Source organism: Anoplopoma fimbria, chromosome 10, assembly GCF_027596085.1.
Source record: "Anoplopoma fimbria isolate UVic2021 breed Golden Eagle Sablefish chromosome 10, Afim_UVic_2022, whole genome shotgun sequence".
Taxonomy (NCBI): domain Eukaryota; kingdom Metazoa; phylum Chordata; class Actinopteri; order Perciformes; family Anoplopomatidae; genus Anoplopoma; species Anoplopoma fimbria.
This window is the reverse complement of record NC_072458.1, coordinates 6,014,139-6,034,669: the sequence shown is the minus strand read 5'-3', so window position 1 is coordinate 6,034,669 and position 20,531 is coordinate 6,014,139. Positions and strand designations below refer to the sequence as shown.

At 40.1% G+C, this 20,531-nt stretch overlaps 1 protein-coding gene across 2 annotated transcripts in view; it reads right to left on the bottom strand.

The window, feature by feature from the left end:
• Nucleotides 1-9,541, bottom strand: part of pard6gb (par-6 family cell polarity regulator gamma b) — a 29,917-nt gene extending 20,376 nt beyond the window's left edge. Inside the window, exons 1-2 of one of the 2 annotated variants that reach the window (XM_054606174.1) lie at nt 9,173-9,541; nt 4,769-4,991 (exon numbers count right to left, since the gene is read on the bottom strand). In XM_054606174.1, coding sequence (XP_054462149.1) covers nt 4,769-4,991; nt 9,173-9,244 — 295 coding nt within the window. In that variant the 5' untranslated portion in view covers nt 9,245-9,541. The remainder of the gene's footprint in view (nt 1-4,768; nt 4,992-9,172) is intronic. The other variant, XM_054606173.1, reaches the window with a different exon arrangement.
• Nucleotides 9,542-20,531: the final 10,990 nt, after the last annotated feature.

The following is a 20,531-nucleotide window of genomic DNA, read 5'->3' as shown; positions in this document are numbered from 1 at the left end:
CCAAAAAAGGTACTATTTTCATAATGTGGATTTGTCTGTGATTAATTTCAATACTACTTTCCCGAACGAAACAAAGATACCATTTCAAATGTTGTACTTTTTGGAAATGAAAAGTTGGTCAACAGTTTGAACAAAGAAAACTTCTTATGGTGATAACTAATAAACAGAAACATATATTGAACTTTTCGCTAAAATGAACACAACAGGCGGCGCTAAATTTTTCTCTTTAAATCCCTTCATAGCTTTGAGTTTAATAGTTTTGTTCTGTTAACAACACACAAAAAGCTAGAGAGCCAAGTGTGGAAAGTCAGCAAAGAGCAGACAGTCAGAGAAGCAGTAGAAATATAATAACGACAGCATTCATTTGATCTCCAAGCAACTGTGCAGTCCAAGTTGTTGAGAAACAGCACCGGTCTGGATGTCAGCTTTAACTGGCATAGCTGCTGTTTTATTCTGCTTTTTTATTTGTGCTGTGGTGCCACATCTCTTTGGTTTGGCTGCCGTTGATATCTGGCCCTCTAGTTTTCACAGGTGTAGAGAGCAGTTGGGTTGCTGTCTAAAACCCCCCCCCCCCGATACTCAGCATGCAAGATATGGAGCCACACAGACTCGACCTTGGCCTACCTCGTCTGCTCTATTTATTTAAACTTTTAGCCCTTTGCCAAAGAGGGGTCTCTTCTCTTTGTTGAAAGTTTAGTCTGTGTGCAGGCCACTGGCACTGTCTACAAAAACAAATACATTTTCCCCCGCAAAATTGAGCTTTCAAAAACAGGTCTGTGTTTTGCTTGGATCAAGGCCGATTTTGTCGACCATTAGTGTAATTACAGGTAAAATTCACATTGACTTTAACATACATTTGAACCCTACTTGTCCTCCACTGTGAATCATAAAAAACAAAACTATCATCAAGATTACTCCATTTATTACTGTAATGTGGGAACGCCTGCTAGCCGGTGTCAGACTTTGCCAGCTCTCAAAGCCTTTTAGCGCATTAACAACTTTCATTTACAGGTCATACTCTACTCCAAAACAGAGTTGTGGGAATTGATAAGATATACACTGTCCAGGGTTTTCACAAGGATCAATTACATTATGTCTTTAATTGTATAACACAGAAGACGCTGGTGAAATGTTGAAATTGCTGAGCGTAGTGGCTTGTTTCCTGTCCGAGTTATCTTGAAATAACTGTGTAGGCAGTGTTCCCTCTCGTTTATCTAGATCCTCATTTGCATCGTTTAGCACAAGAGGCACAATATGAATGAACAGTTAGAAAATCCAGTAGTTTCCCTAGATAACCACACAATAACTCTTTGACAAAATGTCAAACTACTTCGCAGAGAAACCTCAAAATGCCTCTGGTCACAATGTGTCCGGCACAGCAGGACCCATCACTTAGGGGGAAAAAAAATGCTTAAACAGGAAACTAAAAGCTGAGTCATCATGAGGGGCCTGGTTTTGGAATATTGTATTTTTTTCCTTAACCAACTTTAAAGCTTAGAAATGTGCATGTGACTCCAAATCCAACATCAATCCTCAGTTGACCACACATGGCTGAACCACTACAATCACATGCCAACACATTGGACCGGACAAGAAGCCCACCTCCACACACAGAGCCGGTTCACTCGCTCCTCTTTGCACACAAATCTTTTGATGCGTCCCCAGTTTCTCCCCATCGCCCCCTCCCCCCTCCTGATTGTGCCTGCGTGAGAAACGCAGAAGTGTCCCAGTACAAACCTTTCCTCTGTGAAGTGACTACCCCCCCCCCCTCTGTCTGCAAACTGATATTTTTCACCACAGGTTTTGATGTTGTAAGCTCCACAGGTCACCTTTCTGTAGGTTGGGAGTGCTGGTACGAATCCAAGTCAAAGATAAACTTTCAATCCATCTATCTTTTTTGTTAATTGTTACATAACAGCCAGTGTGTATAGGGAATAAACCACAAAGTGTAAGCCTCTGTTCTGTATGTAAAGTCATCATTAAACAAGCTGCCATCATTCCCCACAGGGAGTAACGGGCATCATCAGCTGGATTGTTGTTGTGTCGCCACACGACTGCGGCACGTGCTCAAGTGATCCTACCAACAATGGCCATCTAAGCCCGGAAGGGGGGAGTCAGGTAGATAAAAGAGACCCACACACAATGTAATACCTACCTATTGTTACATGGACAAAAGTGCACACACTGCCAGTAACTGAAACTTGTCTCTTGTTTGATCTCGGGGTATGTTGATTTAACCCTAACCCTTGTTGTACAATGCACCCATGAACTAGTTTTACAATTTGTTCTATGTGGCAGCTTGTTTTGAAAAAAAAAATGCATGTTTTACTGAATTTAACATTGTTCTTTTAATGGGAATAAAGAGATACATATACACTTTGGGGGCTGAATTGTTAGATGACAGGGGGCCCGATTTAATGTGTTTTCTTTTCTTCTTTTGCACTCATATGCATGTGAAAGACCAGTCCAGTTCAAGTTACTACACAAAATGTCTCTGCTGTGACTGAGGGGTGAGTCACAGTGTCTTTATATGTGTGAGAAGTCTTTTCATTCATCTAGGGTGGTCTGCTGACAGAGACGGAGAAGGTACACGTTGACACCACTAATGACCTGTGCCAACAGGCTGGCACTGACTGATACAGTCATTATCACACACACACAGTCTCTCTCGAGCATGTGGCATACTGGGTGCAGGGCAGCTCTTCTGAGGCATGAGGTACTCACAGTAAAACACACTCCTCTTTGTCTGGCCACTGACAATAGTCTGCAGTGAGGCTTAAGATGCTCAGACTGCCTCAGCATCAGTCACAGGAGTGCACTTACCCCTTAACCACATCACCATGACAGCATTTTGTTTACACCACAGAAACAACACTACATAGGCCCCCTGGTAAAATATCTGCCCTTCAACAAGGGTCAGTTCCTCTGGTGCTTTACGGCATTTTTGTATTAGATATTCAAGAAAGGGTAACTGCGACAGAAAAAGGGATGTGACAAGGTAAAGCTTGCTTGGTACACAACCCATCTCATGGGACAGGGACACCCCAGCTGGATGTATAAGATGCATATGAGTAACATCTAACATCAAATTCTTGCGTCTGTGGCTATGAACCACTAAGATGCAAACTATGGGTCTCTGGAATGAATTATGACATTATTTAACATGAATTAACAATGTGTTAAATGATGCCTTAATTTGTAGTTTGCATACATTACAAGCTCAAGAATAGCGGAAAAGGGGCTAGCTCGCTCAAAATGATCCCTAAACCTCTAATTATATCATTAAAAAACATTCTATGAAATAAAATGTTAACATGCAAGGGAAAAGAGCAGAGTTTCTATTTCAGCTCACAAATGTCTTGTATTCCAAAGTGTGGCTACCTTTTTAGTCCATTTTGTACTATGAGATTTCCTCTGCTATCAACATTACTAGGGGAAACTCTGCATACTGCCCAAGTAAATGCAGAGATTAAAGGAATACTGTGTTTGCACCGAAAGATACGATCTTTAAAACACATAAATATTAATTTGTGTTTCACAGATAACAAAAAAACATTACCCTATCATAATAACCATCAAAACTTTCATTTTAACATTTGACATCTTCGGCTAATGTCTTATCAGCCACTGCACAATAAGTTAATTCAGCAGCAGCCATATGAGCTCTGAGGACAGTGAATCACACAATCAAGGAGTCCGGTGGGGCCTCTTGAAGATCTGAACCCTTTTTCTTACTGGCAATCTGCAACAAGATAATTCTCCGTGTGGTGGCTAGCTTTAGTATTTGAAGCACTGGACGACGATTAAAACAATACCCTGGAGTGTACATTTTCATTACACAACCGAGCGAGGGACATTCCAGGGAGGATTGCGGGTATGAATAGATGTGAATGGTGATAGATTCATTTGTATGCTCGCTGGCTGGCTGGCAGGCAGTCAAGGCCCACTCCAGACTTAGGATCAATGAGCGAGAGATGGAGAGGGATGGAGAGGAGAGAGAGAGAGAGAGAGAGAGAGAGACTAGGACTGGTTCCCATTCAGGGCACCGTGGTGTTGTCTTTGGACAAATACACACTCGCATGCATGCACACACACACACACACACAAATACCCAAACGGAGGGAGCTCAGTAAGGAGTCTCTCTTTTCATGCAGATCTTTTGTCTCTCAGTAATGTCTGGTATGCCGGGATACAGGCTTTGCTCAATGACCTGATTTCTATGGGGCTGCCAAGGCACCGGCCTGTGTGCATGTGTGTCTGTGAGCCTGTGTGCGCATGTGTGAGTGTGTGTTCATCTGCCTGCGAGCCCTTCCTCTGGATAAGACACAAGATTTAGCCAGGCAGACAGACACAGACTGAGACAGATCCAGGCAATAAGAGGGCAGGAAACACAAACACACAGACACACAGACACACAGACACACACACACACAGAAAGACCTGCATGAAGTAAACAAAAAGGCCTTGAGTTCCCATAGCAGGAAAAGAGGCTTAATTGGATGAGGAAATATTCTGCAGGCAAACTTCATTTGAGTCAGCACAGTAGTTGCAGCCCAAGATGCAGTTATTGCAATAGATTTAAATGTTGCAGGGTATTTAAAAAAGGAATAACCCTCCAATGTTAATTTGAACTTACAATCAGAGAGACAATGTTTGTTGTTCTAATGCTGAATAAAGAGAGACTCTGTGATTTACTGATTCCTGTGATTAATACAAGAAAAACCTAAAAAGGAAGCAACGCTGTCTTGTAGTTTTCCAGACAACCTACCTTGTCTCTGTATGATGATCCTGAGCAGTGGATGAGCCGTAGACACCGCCTTGCAGAAGTTGTCGTCGTTGTTGATCGGCAGCAAATCCCCGTGGATGTCAGCATAGCCGATCATCACCTCCATGTTAGCGATGCGGTGAATGTGCAGGATGAGCTTGTAAAACTCCTCAAACTTGCCGGGCTTGACCCGATCCACCGAGAACCGGCGAAATTCTGCCCCATACTGAAAAGGAGATACAAAGAGAGGGGACGTTAAACACCAAGACAACCAAACAGGAAAATGGAACTGGGATGTCTGACCTCATGCACTTATCCAAACTATCTGACTGGCATGCATAAAATAACAGGGTGGAAGTCCGCTGAGCTCTGTCAGAGTAGCGGTCATGAACAATATGAGACAGGGGAAGCTGTTTCTCAGCTGCAATCATTTGCAAAACTGGTTTTATGCAGCCAGAGCAATATAATTCCTGTACATTTACATATTACACTCGCTCAATTCTAGAAAGAGTTTAAGACTTACAGCCCAAAGTATTAATATTATTATATTAATACATAATTATTCAACAACATGAACCGTAATATGTGAATTCAAAATGATCTCATTTGTATAGATTTTAAATCTGTGTTTCATATCTGAAGTGGGCCAGATTGTCTAAAAAAAAAAAAAAAAAAAAACACACACACACATTATAAAAAATGACTACACTTTAATGAAATGAAACTTTAACCTTCAGGTGTCAAAGAGCAGGAGTGCTTTTCACACAACAAATGCAATACTAAGAGGAATTGTTTGAAACTCATGTAACACATGTAAAAAAAAAAGCAGGAAATGGGAAGAGGGTTGCTGCACAATAGAACAATACAGGTGGATGAGTAAGTTGTCTCAATACATATAAATGACATTGGCTACCAGCCACGCCACCCACCCACAAGAGCACAGACTTGAACAATTGTGCTACTGCTTTCCCCGGCTAGGTCACTGAACCACCAATGGGAGCGCGGCTGAGGGTCACAGCGAGGTCATCATGTGACTCACAGACAAGAATGGACTTGAGCTGAGCTACAACCGAGGCACAAAAGCTCCGTAAAACCACAACAACACACAATGTGGAGAGAACTGAAGTCTGAATCACAGAGGTAATTTGTAGACGAAGGCGCTGCTTGTTACTGTAATCATCAGCTCACAGCAGAGGAGAAGAGCAAAGATTACGATCATGGAGCGGCGGGAGGAGGAGGAGAAGGAGGGAGGAAGAGGAGAGCTGCAGAGGAGAGACGCAGCATACTGACTGGGAGGAGAGAAGAAGAGCGGGGGATACGTTAACCAGCTCTGTAATTAGAAGATGACACATGCATTTAAGAGGAGGTGTGTTGGGGGACTAGGGGGATGTCAGCCGGGTGTGTGGTTTGCTGCCAGATTCCCTTAAAGAAACAAAAAGGCACACATGTAAACCTGCATGTTGAAAGCGTTACTCAACCTACATAACAAGATGACACAAGACATTGACAAACAGGATTGTCAAGTCTTCAGTAATTAACATTTGGTAAAGTGAAACCTACACATGACTGAACTGTCATAAACACTGTAAGACATCAACACTCCACTTATCAAGTAATAATCACACTTCTGCATATCAGTAAGCTTCGTCATTTCTCTGAACCTGAATGTTCTCTTGGCTCCGTGATCAGTCTGAACAATCTGGTTTTTTTTTTTTTGCTGGTATGAACAAGTCTGAACACGGGACGATTAATCACGGGGCCTCGACACTGAGCCCCAACCTAAGAATACATCACCACAAACCCTGACATCACCTGTCCTCTCCGACCAATCAGGGCGCAGTGATGTCAACACGTTGAAACATGTCTGGAGACACTAAACTCTGACACACTGAAGAAAAAGGAACATAACTACATCTAGTCTTTCGTCAACACTGGTTTGGTCCCCACCTGATACAATTCACCTGAGAAATCACCTACAGCTTCTCGGCATTACAAGATAAATAACTAAATATACAAAAAGACCTCCAACTCTAGGATCAGGTCTCAAACTGAGAATATGTTAATGATTTGTTCTTTAAATAAAAAGAACTTGAAAATCTGGATATATCAAAGTAAGGGCAAAAGGAGTGAAGGAAGAAAATAACACCCAACCCCCAACATCCCTTTGCACTCTCTCCGTCTCTGATAAGAGTTTGATGTGAGTGAAACCAGTTCCTTGCCGAGGCTCCGCGACAGGCAGCCAGACACTTCTAGTGTTGTCCCTGATAAGCTTATCCTTGGAACGGTTTCCCCTGAGAAAACCGAACACTAACCAGTGAGAACCAGGCGCATTACTTGAGCCACAGGCAATAAAAATATACCAATATCACTCCATCGCAATCTAGATCTTTTACAAATGTAGGGGGTTATTTCTCAAACATTAATATCTGGTCCTGTTAGGCTGTATGAAAGGGCTCTGCGCTCAAACAACTAACTAATCTTATGTCTGTGAAGACTCTCAGTCATCCAGGTCATAGGATATCTATAAAAGCTGAGTGAAAGTTTCTGTAGATTTCTTTCTTTGTTCCAATTCAAGACATCTACAGTAAGTCCTGTTCCTTTTTTTACATAGGACTTCAAGATAACTAGTTCTTATGTGAAGCTGGCTCAAGTGAAATGATAAGACCAAAGGAAGTGAGTGGAAGGATAAAGTATTCACATCTGCATTATAAGAAATGTAAGTAAGAGGTAAAAATATTTCGGAGTTTATTTCTGCATAGAAGATGAATTACATTTTAATATTTCAAGAGGCATTACTGGTGACTGCTTGAGTCAAACCCTCTGCAACACATCACACGCTGATACAGTGTGTTTGGGACATTACTAATTGTCACCTTTACACATTCAAAAAGGAGACCTAACAGTAGTGGAGCTACCTGTTACAACTATTCAAAAGATAAGAGCCGTCATTCTGGTTTAGTCAGATGATAAGGAACTCAATGTTATAGTATCACCTGTTTGGGTTGCTCATAACAAAACCAGAGGAAGAAGAACAAAATGACGCGATAAAAGCAATGAGTTATATCTGATCCAAGATAAGAGAAAGAAACATGTGACGTTGTTTGACAGTGAGTCAGCTACCATGACGCCGTTAAAACCTGTCTGTTCTGGCCTCGCAGCTTCTGGCCAGTCCTACCTACAAACACTCTCAAAGTGACTCAAAGTGACTCTCCTGTCTCTGTGGAACAAAACAAAAAAAACCACCCTGCCTCAAAACAAAAACACAGCTCCTCTATAATGTTGTACAAGCATTTTGGAATAGACGTGGTCCTCTTTTCTTCTCACCCACCATCAGTGTATCTGTTTTCCGCAGATCTTTGTCTGTCCCACCACCACACCACTGAAACTGGGTAGCCAAAACTTAAAAAAGACCTCTGGACTGAGTGAGTCACCTCTTGTCCATCTCGATTTGACATGTGGGCCGTGGATCAGGAGCCCATCCTTCATATATGTGCTGACACACTCATGGGTGCTGGCATGTGTAAACACATACGTATGAATGCCACTCCACATTGTCGTCACTTTAATGGAATTTAGAAGAAAAATGTTGGTAACAAGAAGTCCTTGAGAGGCTGTGACCAAAGTATAAATAGTTTGTTCACTTTGTGGTCGGGATCGGACACAGTGCCATGTGTTTATCTGGTATGACTTCCACTAAGCCCACACGCTCTTTAAAATCAGTTGTCAGTTCTGTCAAAAACTATTAAAAAAGAAATTGTCTTGGACTGCAGACAAATGTATCAAAGTGATATCCAAGGTCCAATGTAGTTAGAATATGTTTGATGGGGTTTGACAAAGAAAAAGCTTCATAATTCATGTGAAGTTTGCTCACATGTTTTATAGGTTGGTGGTCTACATTACATAAGTCCACAACTGATGGAGAACTGTGGTCATTTACTTACTGGTTAACTTAATGTATGCCCACAAACTGATCAAAACAAATGTGGTAGGCGGATACTAAACCCGCAGTGAAAGCGACTAATGTTTGCATACACATATTGTAGAGATAACACCTTTACATTGTAACAAATAGAAGGTTGTTAATGTCAAACCAGTTTCTCCCCCCCTCCTCCTCTCCTCCCCTCCAGCTTCGTGACAGGGAGGGAAAGAGCAAAATCAGCACAATCTGCATGGTCGGAATTAAGAAGACAATAATCAGTGCAAATTACAGAAACATTCAGAAGCGGGTGCGTCCATTAACTAGATCTGAGAGGAGAAAAAAATATTCCACACAGTTTGTCCGACAGAAGTCCAGCTCCGTTTCGGGACGACCATGTGTACTCTTCATTTTTTTTTTTTTTTTTTTTTTTCCTTCTCCCTCAAATGCTCATTTAAGAGCTCCCAAATGACAAACCCCTAAACGCTCACCTTGCTCTTCACCTCCACAGCGTTACAATCCGCGTTCCGCAGAGGTTGCGATCTCGTAAAGCTCCGATTCATTTTTTATTTTTTTTCTGAGGTTGCAGTTTTTATAAAAAAAAAAAAAAAAGAGAAAAAAAAAGAAAAGTTCAGCCGCCTTTGCCCGCAGAAAGAGGGGCTCTCTGGTCCCTGGGATCTCTGCTGCAAAATCCGCCTGCTTCGTCTCTTGTAGAGGAACTTTGTGTCTCCTTTTGTTTGTTTCACCTCCTGGAGTTTCCTTTTATTGCGATCCGCCAGACACAAGAGAGGACTTCACGGGAGAAGAGGAGGTGAGCGACTCACCGCGTTGACTTAGGAGTGCGAGTTAAGTTTTGAAATGACATCAGCCCTCCTAAAAAAAAAAAAAGGGATTCTATGAGGCCTCCACGTACTGCTCGTAATTCCCAGCTTCCTCACCCAGTACCTCGTAGTAGCCTCGCATGTGAGAGCTGAACTACCATTAATGATATTAGCCTAAACCTTACATGGTTAAGACTACTGTTAAGAATACAAAGCACAATGAAGACTAAACATTACAACATTAGTACATTTATACATAAAATATTTACATAGATGCATTATATGACTACAAATAATCAGTTTTTCTACTGTTTTTTATTGCTTATTTATAATACTTTTTTTTCATTTTTTATTTTTATCTTGTCTTTCTTCCACTATGTCTCTTGTGTGCACTTTACTCTATGCTGCTGTAAACCTGCAAATTTCCCCGCTGCGGGACTAATAAAGGATTATCTTATTTTATCTTATCTTATAATATACCTCACAAACTATTGTTAGATTAAGCCAATCATGGCAAATCAGTTTTGCTTCATCAAGCATCTTTTGATGAATATGGAGTACAATATTTATGATGGTTTACATTTTCCAAGGCAGACTTATTAATGAATGCTAAAGGTAAACATCCCCCATTCTATATATATATATATACAATTATTTTAGATATATTCCGATTGCCCTTGAAGGCACCACTACGCACACTGGTCCTCCAGTGCGCCAGAGGACGCATTTCTCTACAGAAATATTTTCAAAGCCTCTAGTTTTAAAAGGACGGGTATTTAATTAGGATGGAAGATAGTGTACATTGGTATTAGGAATACCAAGACTTATTTCCAGGTCATTTTCGTTTAGATTTGAGTATTAAAACCAAAACCTGCGCAGGAGCATCCAAGTCTGACGCTGTGTGGTTTCTGTGTATCTGTGTGCTGGTGCAAATACTTCTTATCTGCTTACAATGGAACAGGTTTTAGAGAGGCAGAGTAATAAGCAGGCAGGAGACATGCCACTATCATTATCTCTGTAAATGTTCCCATTAAGCTTTGTTTCCTCAAGGGTCCTGACTTTTCTTCACATGGAGCAAAAACATATTATCCTCCCATTACTAGTGATATTTGTTCTATTCAGAACCCAGACATGGTCTGAAGGTAACAGCTCATAATCTATTATCACCTGCTCAATTTGTCAGACAAGCCAGGTTCTATTATAACATCAAATTGTGATTGATTACAACAGAGTTTAATCACTTAAGTTATGTTTCTGAGGCAGCTTTTGAGAATACAAAACTGTTTACATATGTAGTCCAATACATCATCTGTAAAAACCTTTTCAGAGCCTCCACCTCTGGGAAACGTGTGAGCGCACGTAGCTGCTGACAATTCTACCATGAAGAGTAAAGTCTATAGGCAGCAATATTTTTGTCAAATGCAACAGCTACTCGCTGAAACATGATGAATAATTGTTGTGCAGGTCAAACCCAGACCAAAAAAAAAAATCCTACACTTCATTTCCCTTAAGTCATCCGGGTAAAGAGGCGGCCCCTGACTGCTGTCCTGCTCCACAACATTCCTGGGCCCCTGAAGCCGCCTGTGTACAACAGCTGCTGTCTGCAATGGGCCACAGTAGCTGCAACCTTTTCTTGTTTACTCACTCAAGGAATGTGTTGACCAGTTAGAAACCCACCAAGTCTACTGTCAGATTCTAGTTCCACTAAAGCTAAGCACTGAAGGTGTAGTCATACATAAATGAGGTGTACCAATCTTTCCTCCATGTTTTTTTTTATGAAATAGTACTCTGAAGTATTTCTAGCTCAGGTGTATCAATATTTGTGTTTTGGTTTCATTATTAGTTGCAGAGCTAATTTCTGTCAAGTTGGATTATACTTTATGTGGTTTTCTCATAAAGTCATGAAGCACGGCAAGCAAACTCAAGAAAGAAAGAGATGGAAGTCATGAAGAGTAGGTAGGGGTAGGTAAGACGTGAGGCAGCAGCTGGGAAATTAAAGATCCATGTAAGTATGTGAAGTAAGGGATGATGAATGATGAATATGGTTTTTTTTTGTTAGGTTAAGTAAGCGTGTCCGGCCATGGTGATCAACTTTGCTCCTGAGGTGGAATGGATCTGAGAGAATTGAAATAGTTGTTGATGCTGAGAGAAAGTTTTTGCATACATTGGAATTAGTGGAGAGGAAGTGCAGGAGCTGCTGAGAGGCTTTCAGGGCCCCTCAGGATAGGGCATAGTGAATGGGATAATGGTTGGGGGAAAGTTTTCATTCTTTTTCCTTTTTTTTTTCTTCTCTTTTTCTGTTGAGTCATATTTTGAATCCAGTTTTTTGGATACAAACCGCATCCAAAAACCACCGAAGAAGAAACCGCGCTCTGTTCAGCAGAGTTCCCTGAATGAGTCGATCATGTGGCTTGAAGTTTAGCAGTTTACTTTTGCTGCTTGAAGCTGGATACGCAAAGTTACAACCGGACTCTTCTTCACTTCCATGGAGCCATCACGAGCAGAATCAAGTAAGAATGGATTCCACCAGTGTGACTGTGAGTATGCTGCTTTGTGGTTTTTTTTACCTGTAATGTTATTTCTCTGGTGTATGACCTGATTCTTACCTTGATGACAACAGAAAAATACTTCTGATAATTTAACTAACTTGCCTATTTGGAAAATAACATCTCTGCGTCTGAGGTGGGTTTTTTAGGGGCACATTCAGTGATTTGGCAACCTGAGTTGTGTGTGTAGTTGCTTTGAATACCATTGTCTCTGTAATGTATATAGAATCAGCAGTGGAAGAAACATTTTCAATATTAAGCCAAAGTAAAACAATCACTTATCAATTGCAACATGACCAATACTGCATGGCATGAGTCCTGCATTCAATTGTTTACTTCGAGTGGAGCGTGGAATATAGGCCTCATTAGCACAGTGCACTGAAATGTACTGAATGTTTGTCAAATCAAATATAAAGCTGCATAGTTCATTGATATTTTGAGTCTAATCTGAATATCCAACATTATCAGTAACATTTCTCAGTCAGGTAAATGTAGTACTACAATGTTTTCATCTGCAAGTAGAACTACACAGTTAGTAGTACACAGTTGAGTTGCATATTTTTAAAGTACGTTGTGTGCCTTTTGTGAGTTAATAGTAACAAAATTCAATATTTTCATATCTAAACATCATGATAAAGCTGTTTAGAGCACTTTTAGGTTGGGGTCCCAGGCCTAGGTTGCCTACTATCCCTAACATTAAAGTTGACCCTGAACCAGAGTGTATTTCACTGGTATTTCTGACTGCGAGTAGCCGTTACTTGGGTGTGTTACGGCACTATGTCAGGGCAGGTGTATTGTTGAGGATGTTGATTATGGTCAATATTTAGGTGAATTAAATAGTGAATGCTTACTCAGGGACATTTGGTAGTCAAGCTTATGGTGCCCACTCAAGGCCAGTATCAGGTATTGCACATATCCCCCTCAGGTTTCATTTCTTACAGTGTAGGGTGCCATAAAATAGCCTGGACACAGTTTGAGTTTTTCAATTATTTAATGTGCTTAAAAAATATTTTAGAGTTATTTCTCTGCGATTCGATTGTATATATATTCCATTTGTTAATTACTATTATTTTTTTATTTTTGTTTATGTTGTTGAATTGCTCTAATAAAGCTGTCTACTCCTTTCAAATGTTGTAATTATGTTAGAAAAACAAGATGTGTGTGTGTGTATATATATATATATATATATATATATATATATATATATATATATATATATATATACTCTTCGGTGATATCATTTCAGTGAATCATTTAGCAATAACATCAGACTGAACAGTCTGATGGTAATACATGTATCCAGGGAACATTAAAGTATCGACCAGTCTTCCTGGTCTTTAAAGGCCATTTAGATGCCTTTCTGTAAAAAGTCTATACAGGTAGACTGGAGTTGGACATGGACATATTTTCAGCTTTATTCTTTAAGTTCTTGAGACTAAGTTTTGAAAGCGAGGGGGACTATCAAACATAATATAAAGACAACATTGTACATGAGAATAAATGAAATTATGAATTTTAATGTATAGGAGTAACATTTTTTTTTACAAAAGTCTATTAAAGTAGGTGCAGCCAGGGTTGTGTATGAGAGTCGATAAACTTGTCCCTGGGTAACTTGTGTGATTCTTAACTGTAATTTTTCTGCTCCCTAATGCAGTAATCCCACATATGACCAGCAGATGTCAGCACACACCCACATCATATCATGGATTTAAATTTAAGTCTAGATGCAAAAGGCTTTGTCAGGCTCTGAGAGCGCTTACACAACAATTATAAATCATGTTCTTTCCCTTCCAACCTAAACATGTCTGACTCATGTCTCACAGCATTAAGGATTCTGTCATGCATCATAAATACACACCTGCATTGTTTTTCCCAAAGCAGAAATAGAACATGGATTTTGGACTGCACATACAAAAGAGAAAATAGAAATGACTGTTTTTCTGTGGTCCAAGGAGGATTGTTTTAAGAAAAGATACGGGAGAACCAAGACTGTCGATGTGAGTTAAGACAGAGGCACGATTAGTTTTAGAATTCAAAATAAAGGATATACAAATATTTTGAAAGGATGACTGCTAATAGGCTTAACGGATGTCTTTTTAACATATATGAATGTAAAGGTTTCTCATTATATTCTGGAACAACAAAGTTTTACACTTTTAAGTTTAACAACGCTTGGGGAAAGTGTGGTTTGCTATTTAAATCCTTTCATATGAATGAATTTGTTTTGAATAAGCGCTGATCCTGTATAGAAATGAGTGAATGGATGAGGTTTTACTGATAGTATGTAAAAAAAAAACCAAAAAGAAAATGAGAAGAAAGGAATGAAATAGTAAAGAATAAAAAGAGAGAATGAATGAGTAAAGGAGGAAGACAAAAGAAAGGTAAAAAGGGAAAAAAAATATCAGGGAGGCTGAGTTAATCCTTGCATTCAGATGCCCCCCCCCCCCCCCCCCCCACACACACACATCATACGATCTTTTGTGTAATGAGCAGCATGGCATACAGTCACTTTATACTCAGAACTCATTGCACTGTGTGCTATTAATCTACCTCCATATGTCTGAATTCAGGTGGTCCTCTGTTGGTAATGTGAGAGGAGAAGATTACAGTGAGATGAAAAGATACTCGCAGTAATCCATCCTCTGCGTAGAGGCAGAGAAACATCCGGAGCTGGTTATTGGCGGGTATTTAGTCGACAGCAGTGCCAGCCTAAAGTCGGCCCGATCGTAAGAAAACCCCCGGATTCAACCATCCGCTCTGTTCTGCTCCACTCACTCTCTGATTAAAGAGAAAGGAGGGCACACATACACAAACACTGCCTTCATATGGATCCCCGGGTGATCTCAGCATTCAGGTCATATTGAATAGACTTTGCGGTTTGTTTTAACATAAGCAGAGCTACAGCCTTTTCCTCAGCATCACTCTGAGTCATGACATGTCATCAGAGTCTCCAGCCGTGCCCTCTGACTCGTCTACTCTGGAGGACAAAATGAAACACAGGCACAGTGCAAGTTGCAAAATGGAAAAGTGGTATTTTTCTGTTTCCATCACTCTCTGTCTTTTTTTCCCCACTGTGTAGTTCTTTAAGTGCGTGTCTCTGCATGAGACAGAGAGAGGGATGAGGAGGAAAAAATTAGATTGAAAAGGGAGGTGAATCTGTTTAAGTGGTAGAAAGACACCAAGTCAAGTGAACACATGCAGTATTGTTGGCAGAAGCTCAGTAGAATCAATAAATGTGATGCTTGGGACTGCCTGACTCTGGTGCTACTCGACCTTAACTTAAATTGTTAAAAAATCTAATTTTCAATATACTTATGTCTTACTTCAAACACTATGCAACCTTGAAACGGAACCTTGTGTGCTTTATTGGCTTCTCCTGGATCTACTTTGGTTTGGTTTGGTTTGGTTTGTACATCTTTCTACTAAAGTGTCAGTTAAATGAAAAGAAAAAAGAGTAAAATGTCTTTGAGTAACATTTTCGGTTGCACCTCTAAAGAAAGGCTTCTCGCTCAATTACCTATCTTGTGTTGTGTGCCTCAGGGTACCATTTTAGGTCCACTACTTCTTTACGTATTCCAACATGGTCTTGCTCCCAAGGAGGCGGCTGTTCTTGTCCATGCAAAGTAAATGTCATTTTCTCGGCAGTCATAAGTCACGGGACTCTTTTCCTAAACCTAGCTAAATGGTTTTATTGTTTAAACCTAATTTCCTGTAAAGATGGAAGTTTATTTTGAAAAGACACCATGTAACTAATGGAAACTGACACGCCGTTTCTGCCTTGTCCACAACTGACTCAATAGTTTGAAACTTAAGGGCCAGGGACCAAGCGTCACTGGTTGACGAGTTGAGAGTGAGAATGTGTTGTGTATTTATGCAAGTAAATTACTGTAAATCGGAGATCATTATATTTGTCAACTTTCAAATCTCTGCCTGACACATATTTCTCCAGACAAGTGGATTAATATGTGTGCAACCTCCAGCTTGCCAAGAGCCATTGTCTTTCAGGGGATGCCTTTATTTTACCCGTTGCCTGAATATTAGTGCATTTTATCTCATGTTTTATTCCCTATTGTCTGGCCATTTTCTTGTCGTTTTTTCCGTTCTATGTGCTGACATTTTTTTGGTCGGTTTCTATGTTTTCATGAATTTGAAAACATTCCTGTTTTAAACCTCTTAAGCCAATTTAGACAATAAAAGTGATGATTATCTTTACGCACAATATTGGCTTGACTACGTATGAGATGCGTACACATGCAAACATGAACATACCCCAATCTTGGACCCCGCTACCACTGGAGGGGGCCATTCGCACACTGGTAGCTATCCAAGAACATACACACAGTTACTTACATGCCTGCGAATTCTCTGCTGCTTTTGCTCATTCTCTAGAGCCCTTTCTCATGACACACACACACACACACACACACACACACACACACACACACACACACACACACACACACACACACACACACACACACACACACACACACACAATGCCACCTTTCAGACATCCCTGCCTGCTTAGCTTCAATCCCATATGGACGTTGCCGTTTATCCAGTAAGTGTGTGATTTGTGGAATCTTTTGATGTGTGAAGTGGCAAAGACCTGCAGCCTCATCTGGACTTTGTCTCAGTTTCTGGAGTCAGCCAAGTCTACAGGCCTATGGAAGAAAATAGAGTGTGTAAGGGCACTTTCATACTGATAGGTTTGCCCATATCCAGGAACAATTCACCTTTATTTAGTAATGAATCATAAAATCTGCTGGTACACAAGCAGTTTCCTCTCATCAGTAATAATCTGTTTCTTCAGGCCCAAAAACTCCTGAGCTCACAGTTTTCTTCACGAAGAATCTAAACGCACCATAACCCTGCCTGATTCAGCAATAGGTCTATGTGATCCCCCTGCTGATAGACAAACACCCACGTCATCCTCCAACACGCTCATCCTAATTCCCTCCTCGTGACGCAGTGCGATGTGGAGCCACTCCTGGTTAATTTCTTCTCCCTCCAGAATGAAAACATCAGCCATCTGGTCCAGGGGTGAAAGGTCAAATCTCAGGCTGGTAATGAGGATGGCGTCGCTTGGGGGATTGCAGGAGGGGTGTGTGTGTGTGTGCGTGCAAGCCTTGCTGAGCGTGTCTGCTTCCTGAGTGAGCATTAAACATTAACGACTCAGCTCTGCGAGTCTGGAGAGAGTAGTGTGGAGACGAGAGGACAGGAGATGTGAGTAGAGCCAACAAAGTCACTGTGGGGAGAGAGGGGAAAGAGAAACGTGCAGGTAGACACATGCAGAATGCACGCACAGTAAGGCAGACTGCATGTGGATACACTCTTTCAGTCACTCTCTCCTCAAAAAGCTTTTCCTCTTGTTTATTGACTCAGCCTTCCAACATTCAGTACATCAATAGGTCAGGTCGATGAGAAAGAAAAAAAGGCACGGAGGCTGCTGCTGTGACGGAATTGCTTTTGTGTGTATGTGTGTGTCCAACCTTTTTGCTTCCGCCCAAGCCATTTTCATCTAACACATCCCATAATTTGTTCTAGTTATTTTCCACCATGACTGTAATAATTTCCTCTGGATTTTCTGCTGCCAGTAACTGTAACATGCAGGTCGGTAAGCTGTTGGATAATAGTAACAGGTCTCATTTGGCCTCTGCACCACGGTTACTTAATTGGCTAGAAATCACAATGGGCGAGATTCAGCAGTGTCAGAAGGAAACAGAGTTATACTCACTTCCTTCTTTGCTCTTCAGAGACTATTATGTGTGACTTTGTGTGTACGTGTGTGTTGGTGTAGTTGCCATGGAGATGCAAAAGATGGTGGGGATAATGGAATACCCATGTCCTCAGCAGTAAGCCCTCCTCCTGCACTATATCAGTAGCTTTGGGTGTTATGTATGCAGTCTCTGTCCCCAAACACACAGCAGTTTAATCATAATATATGTTCATTAGAAGGTCCCTTCATACATTACATGTGCAAATGGTGATAAACAGGGTAGAAGGACAGCAGTCCTCAGGGGTGAACACGGATGGTGAAAGGGCACAATTGGTCTTTTTTTGCATTGTAAACAATTGGCTGTGTTACAGTGATGGAAAATGGATTACGCAAATCAATTAATAAAAATTAAATATCCTAAAAAAATCTTTCTATGCTAGCGTAACCACTGAAAAAAAGAATACTGAGTTGATTTAAATGTAGCATAATAAAATCTGATATTAACAACAAAGCATTAAGTTTGTATCTTTACATGAAAATATCAATCTTCAAGTTTATCTGCACTTGTTCAAAACACAAGGAATTGTGTATTTTTTCCTTATTAAAATGTATTAACTTAACTCTAACCAATCATGTATTTACTCTGTTACTAGAGTGGTGTAGGAATGAGTCCTCAAACATGGATGTGAGTGTACTTCTGGTTCACTTGTCTTTAAATGAATGGTTTTGAATGGGTTTTTGGTTAGATGCCTGAAATAAGGTATGTGGTTTACACAAGCTTTAGATACTATGTTCATGTTTTGTTCTATAATTTAATATAAATCAATAAATATTTCTTTGGTGAATTTTGAAGCTTTTAAGCTTCTTAGAAATGCTGTTGTTAACTAAATGAGACAACAAAAACTAGTCCGCCTTCACAGTTTAGGTGTGTTTATACTAGTTAGGTTTCTGTTTGCTTTTAAGTTCTGGCAATTGTATTTATGCTTCAAAACTCATGAAAGTGTTTTTCATTTGTGATTTTTATCTTGATAAACAAAATTAAGTATCACAGAGTTTATTTTCCTCAATAATCCAATATCCAATGGAAAAATCCCATACTGCGATACAAACTTCCAGGTTTGGCCTACAAAAAAAAATAATTCCTGCAACACCCTGTATAATTTTGAAGTGGGAGGAGCCATGAAAATAAGGCACATTATTCCCTGACTGGTCATTTAGTGTCAATGAGTGAGTCAATCTCTAGCTAAATTTTTATTGGAGTGAAGAAAGAATTTGTATCTGCTACTTACGAGATGGATCACTGGATTACTCATTTCTTGATGTCAAATACAAGTTGAAGGTATGATGTATGGTTGACAGCAATCATCTCATCAAGCAAAACCTTTAGAAATGTTTCTCTTAATTGTAAATGATTAGTTTACCTTGACCTATGTGATGGATTTCCCTTTATTTCAGTACATTGGAAGTTTTCTAATGGCCACTTGAGGAAAGTTCTAGACTTCTCATTAACAATTTCAAAACCATTGGCATTAAACCGACAATATGTAAAGCTCTCTTTTCTGGTCTTATATAATAGTCTAAATCCATTGTTCTTTACGTATTTAAATGTTTGCTTCTTCTTCCAAAGACTTTCTCTGCTAAAACATATAAAGTAGATCTGGACACTTCTCTGCCCACAGGAGAGGAAATTGTTTTTCTCCTGAACAGCTGTCAGAGCACCATCCAGAGAGAGCCGGACTCTACAATGTTTTACCTCCAATGTCTCTCAGTATCTTTAAGTATACGATATTCAGAGAGTGGCTGGGTTGGCGCATTTGTGAGTGTGTGTGAGATGTGTAGTATATTGATTATTTATCTTTTAAAAGTGCAATCATGAATTTTTCACTTGTAAGAAAAACTAGGGTGCTGTTGTGTTTCTTCCTTGCCTTGAAGGCTGGAAATGTACAATTTGTCGCAGAAATCTTGGGACAGCCTAGGGAAATTAAAGAAATAACTCACAATGTATTCACAGAATATCTACTGGTGGAAAATTAAGAGGCCTTTTGCTGACAGACCTCAAGACATTTCATATTTTTTACTGTATATACGCCTTGAGGACTCAGTCTAGTCTGTTGAATGATTTCTACCTTTAGACAAAGCCTCTGTGATCGTGCACTGTGTGTGTGTGTCTTGTTGCTATCGGATGTATAAGAAGACATCCTTATTGAGATAACTGTTCATCTTCCAGTCGTCTACACGGTTACTGCCTTGTGGTCTCAGGGGGGCGCTGTGTGTCATGAGAAGGCCAGGCTGTCTGAAGGGAGATGAACCAGTAACAAAGGACTCCTTGAAGTTTATCTTAAACTTTCTTTTAGTTCTTCCATACCTTAGGGAAACGCAGTGGCATGAGTTTTAGTTTTATATCTGTGGATGGAGCAAATTTTACCGCTCCATCCACAGATATAAAACTAAAACTCATGCCACCGCGTTTCCCTAAGGTATGGAAGAACTAAAAGAAAGTTTAAGCTATGGGCTGTTTGATAGTCAGACCACATTTAACCTCAAATCTCCCAAGTAATACTGACACAAATTTATATTTTTGGGTAATTTTGGATAAATAAAGATATTTTATCTTCATTTGCTTTTTTTAATGACTTCACATCAAAGTAATACAGAATAATGACATATGTGAATGGAAAAATACATTTATCCAACAACCATTTCAACTGCTTTGCACAACAGAAAGAAAATGACTGATGAATGATGATAACGATAACCGAACATG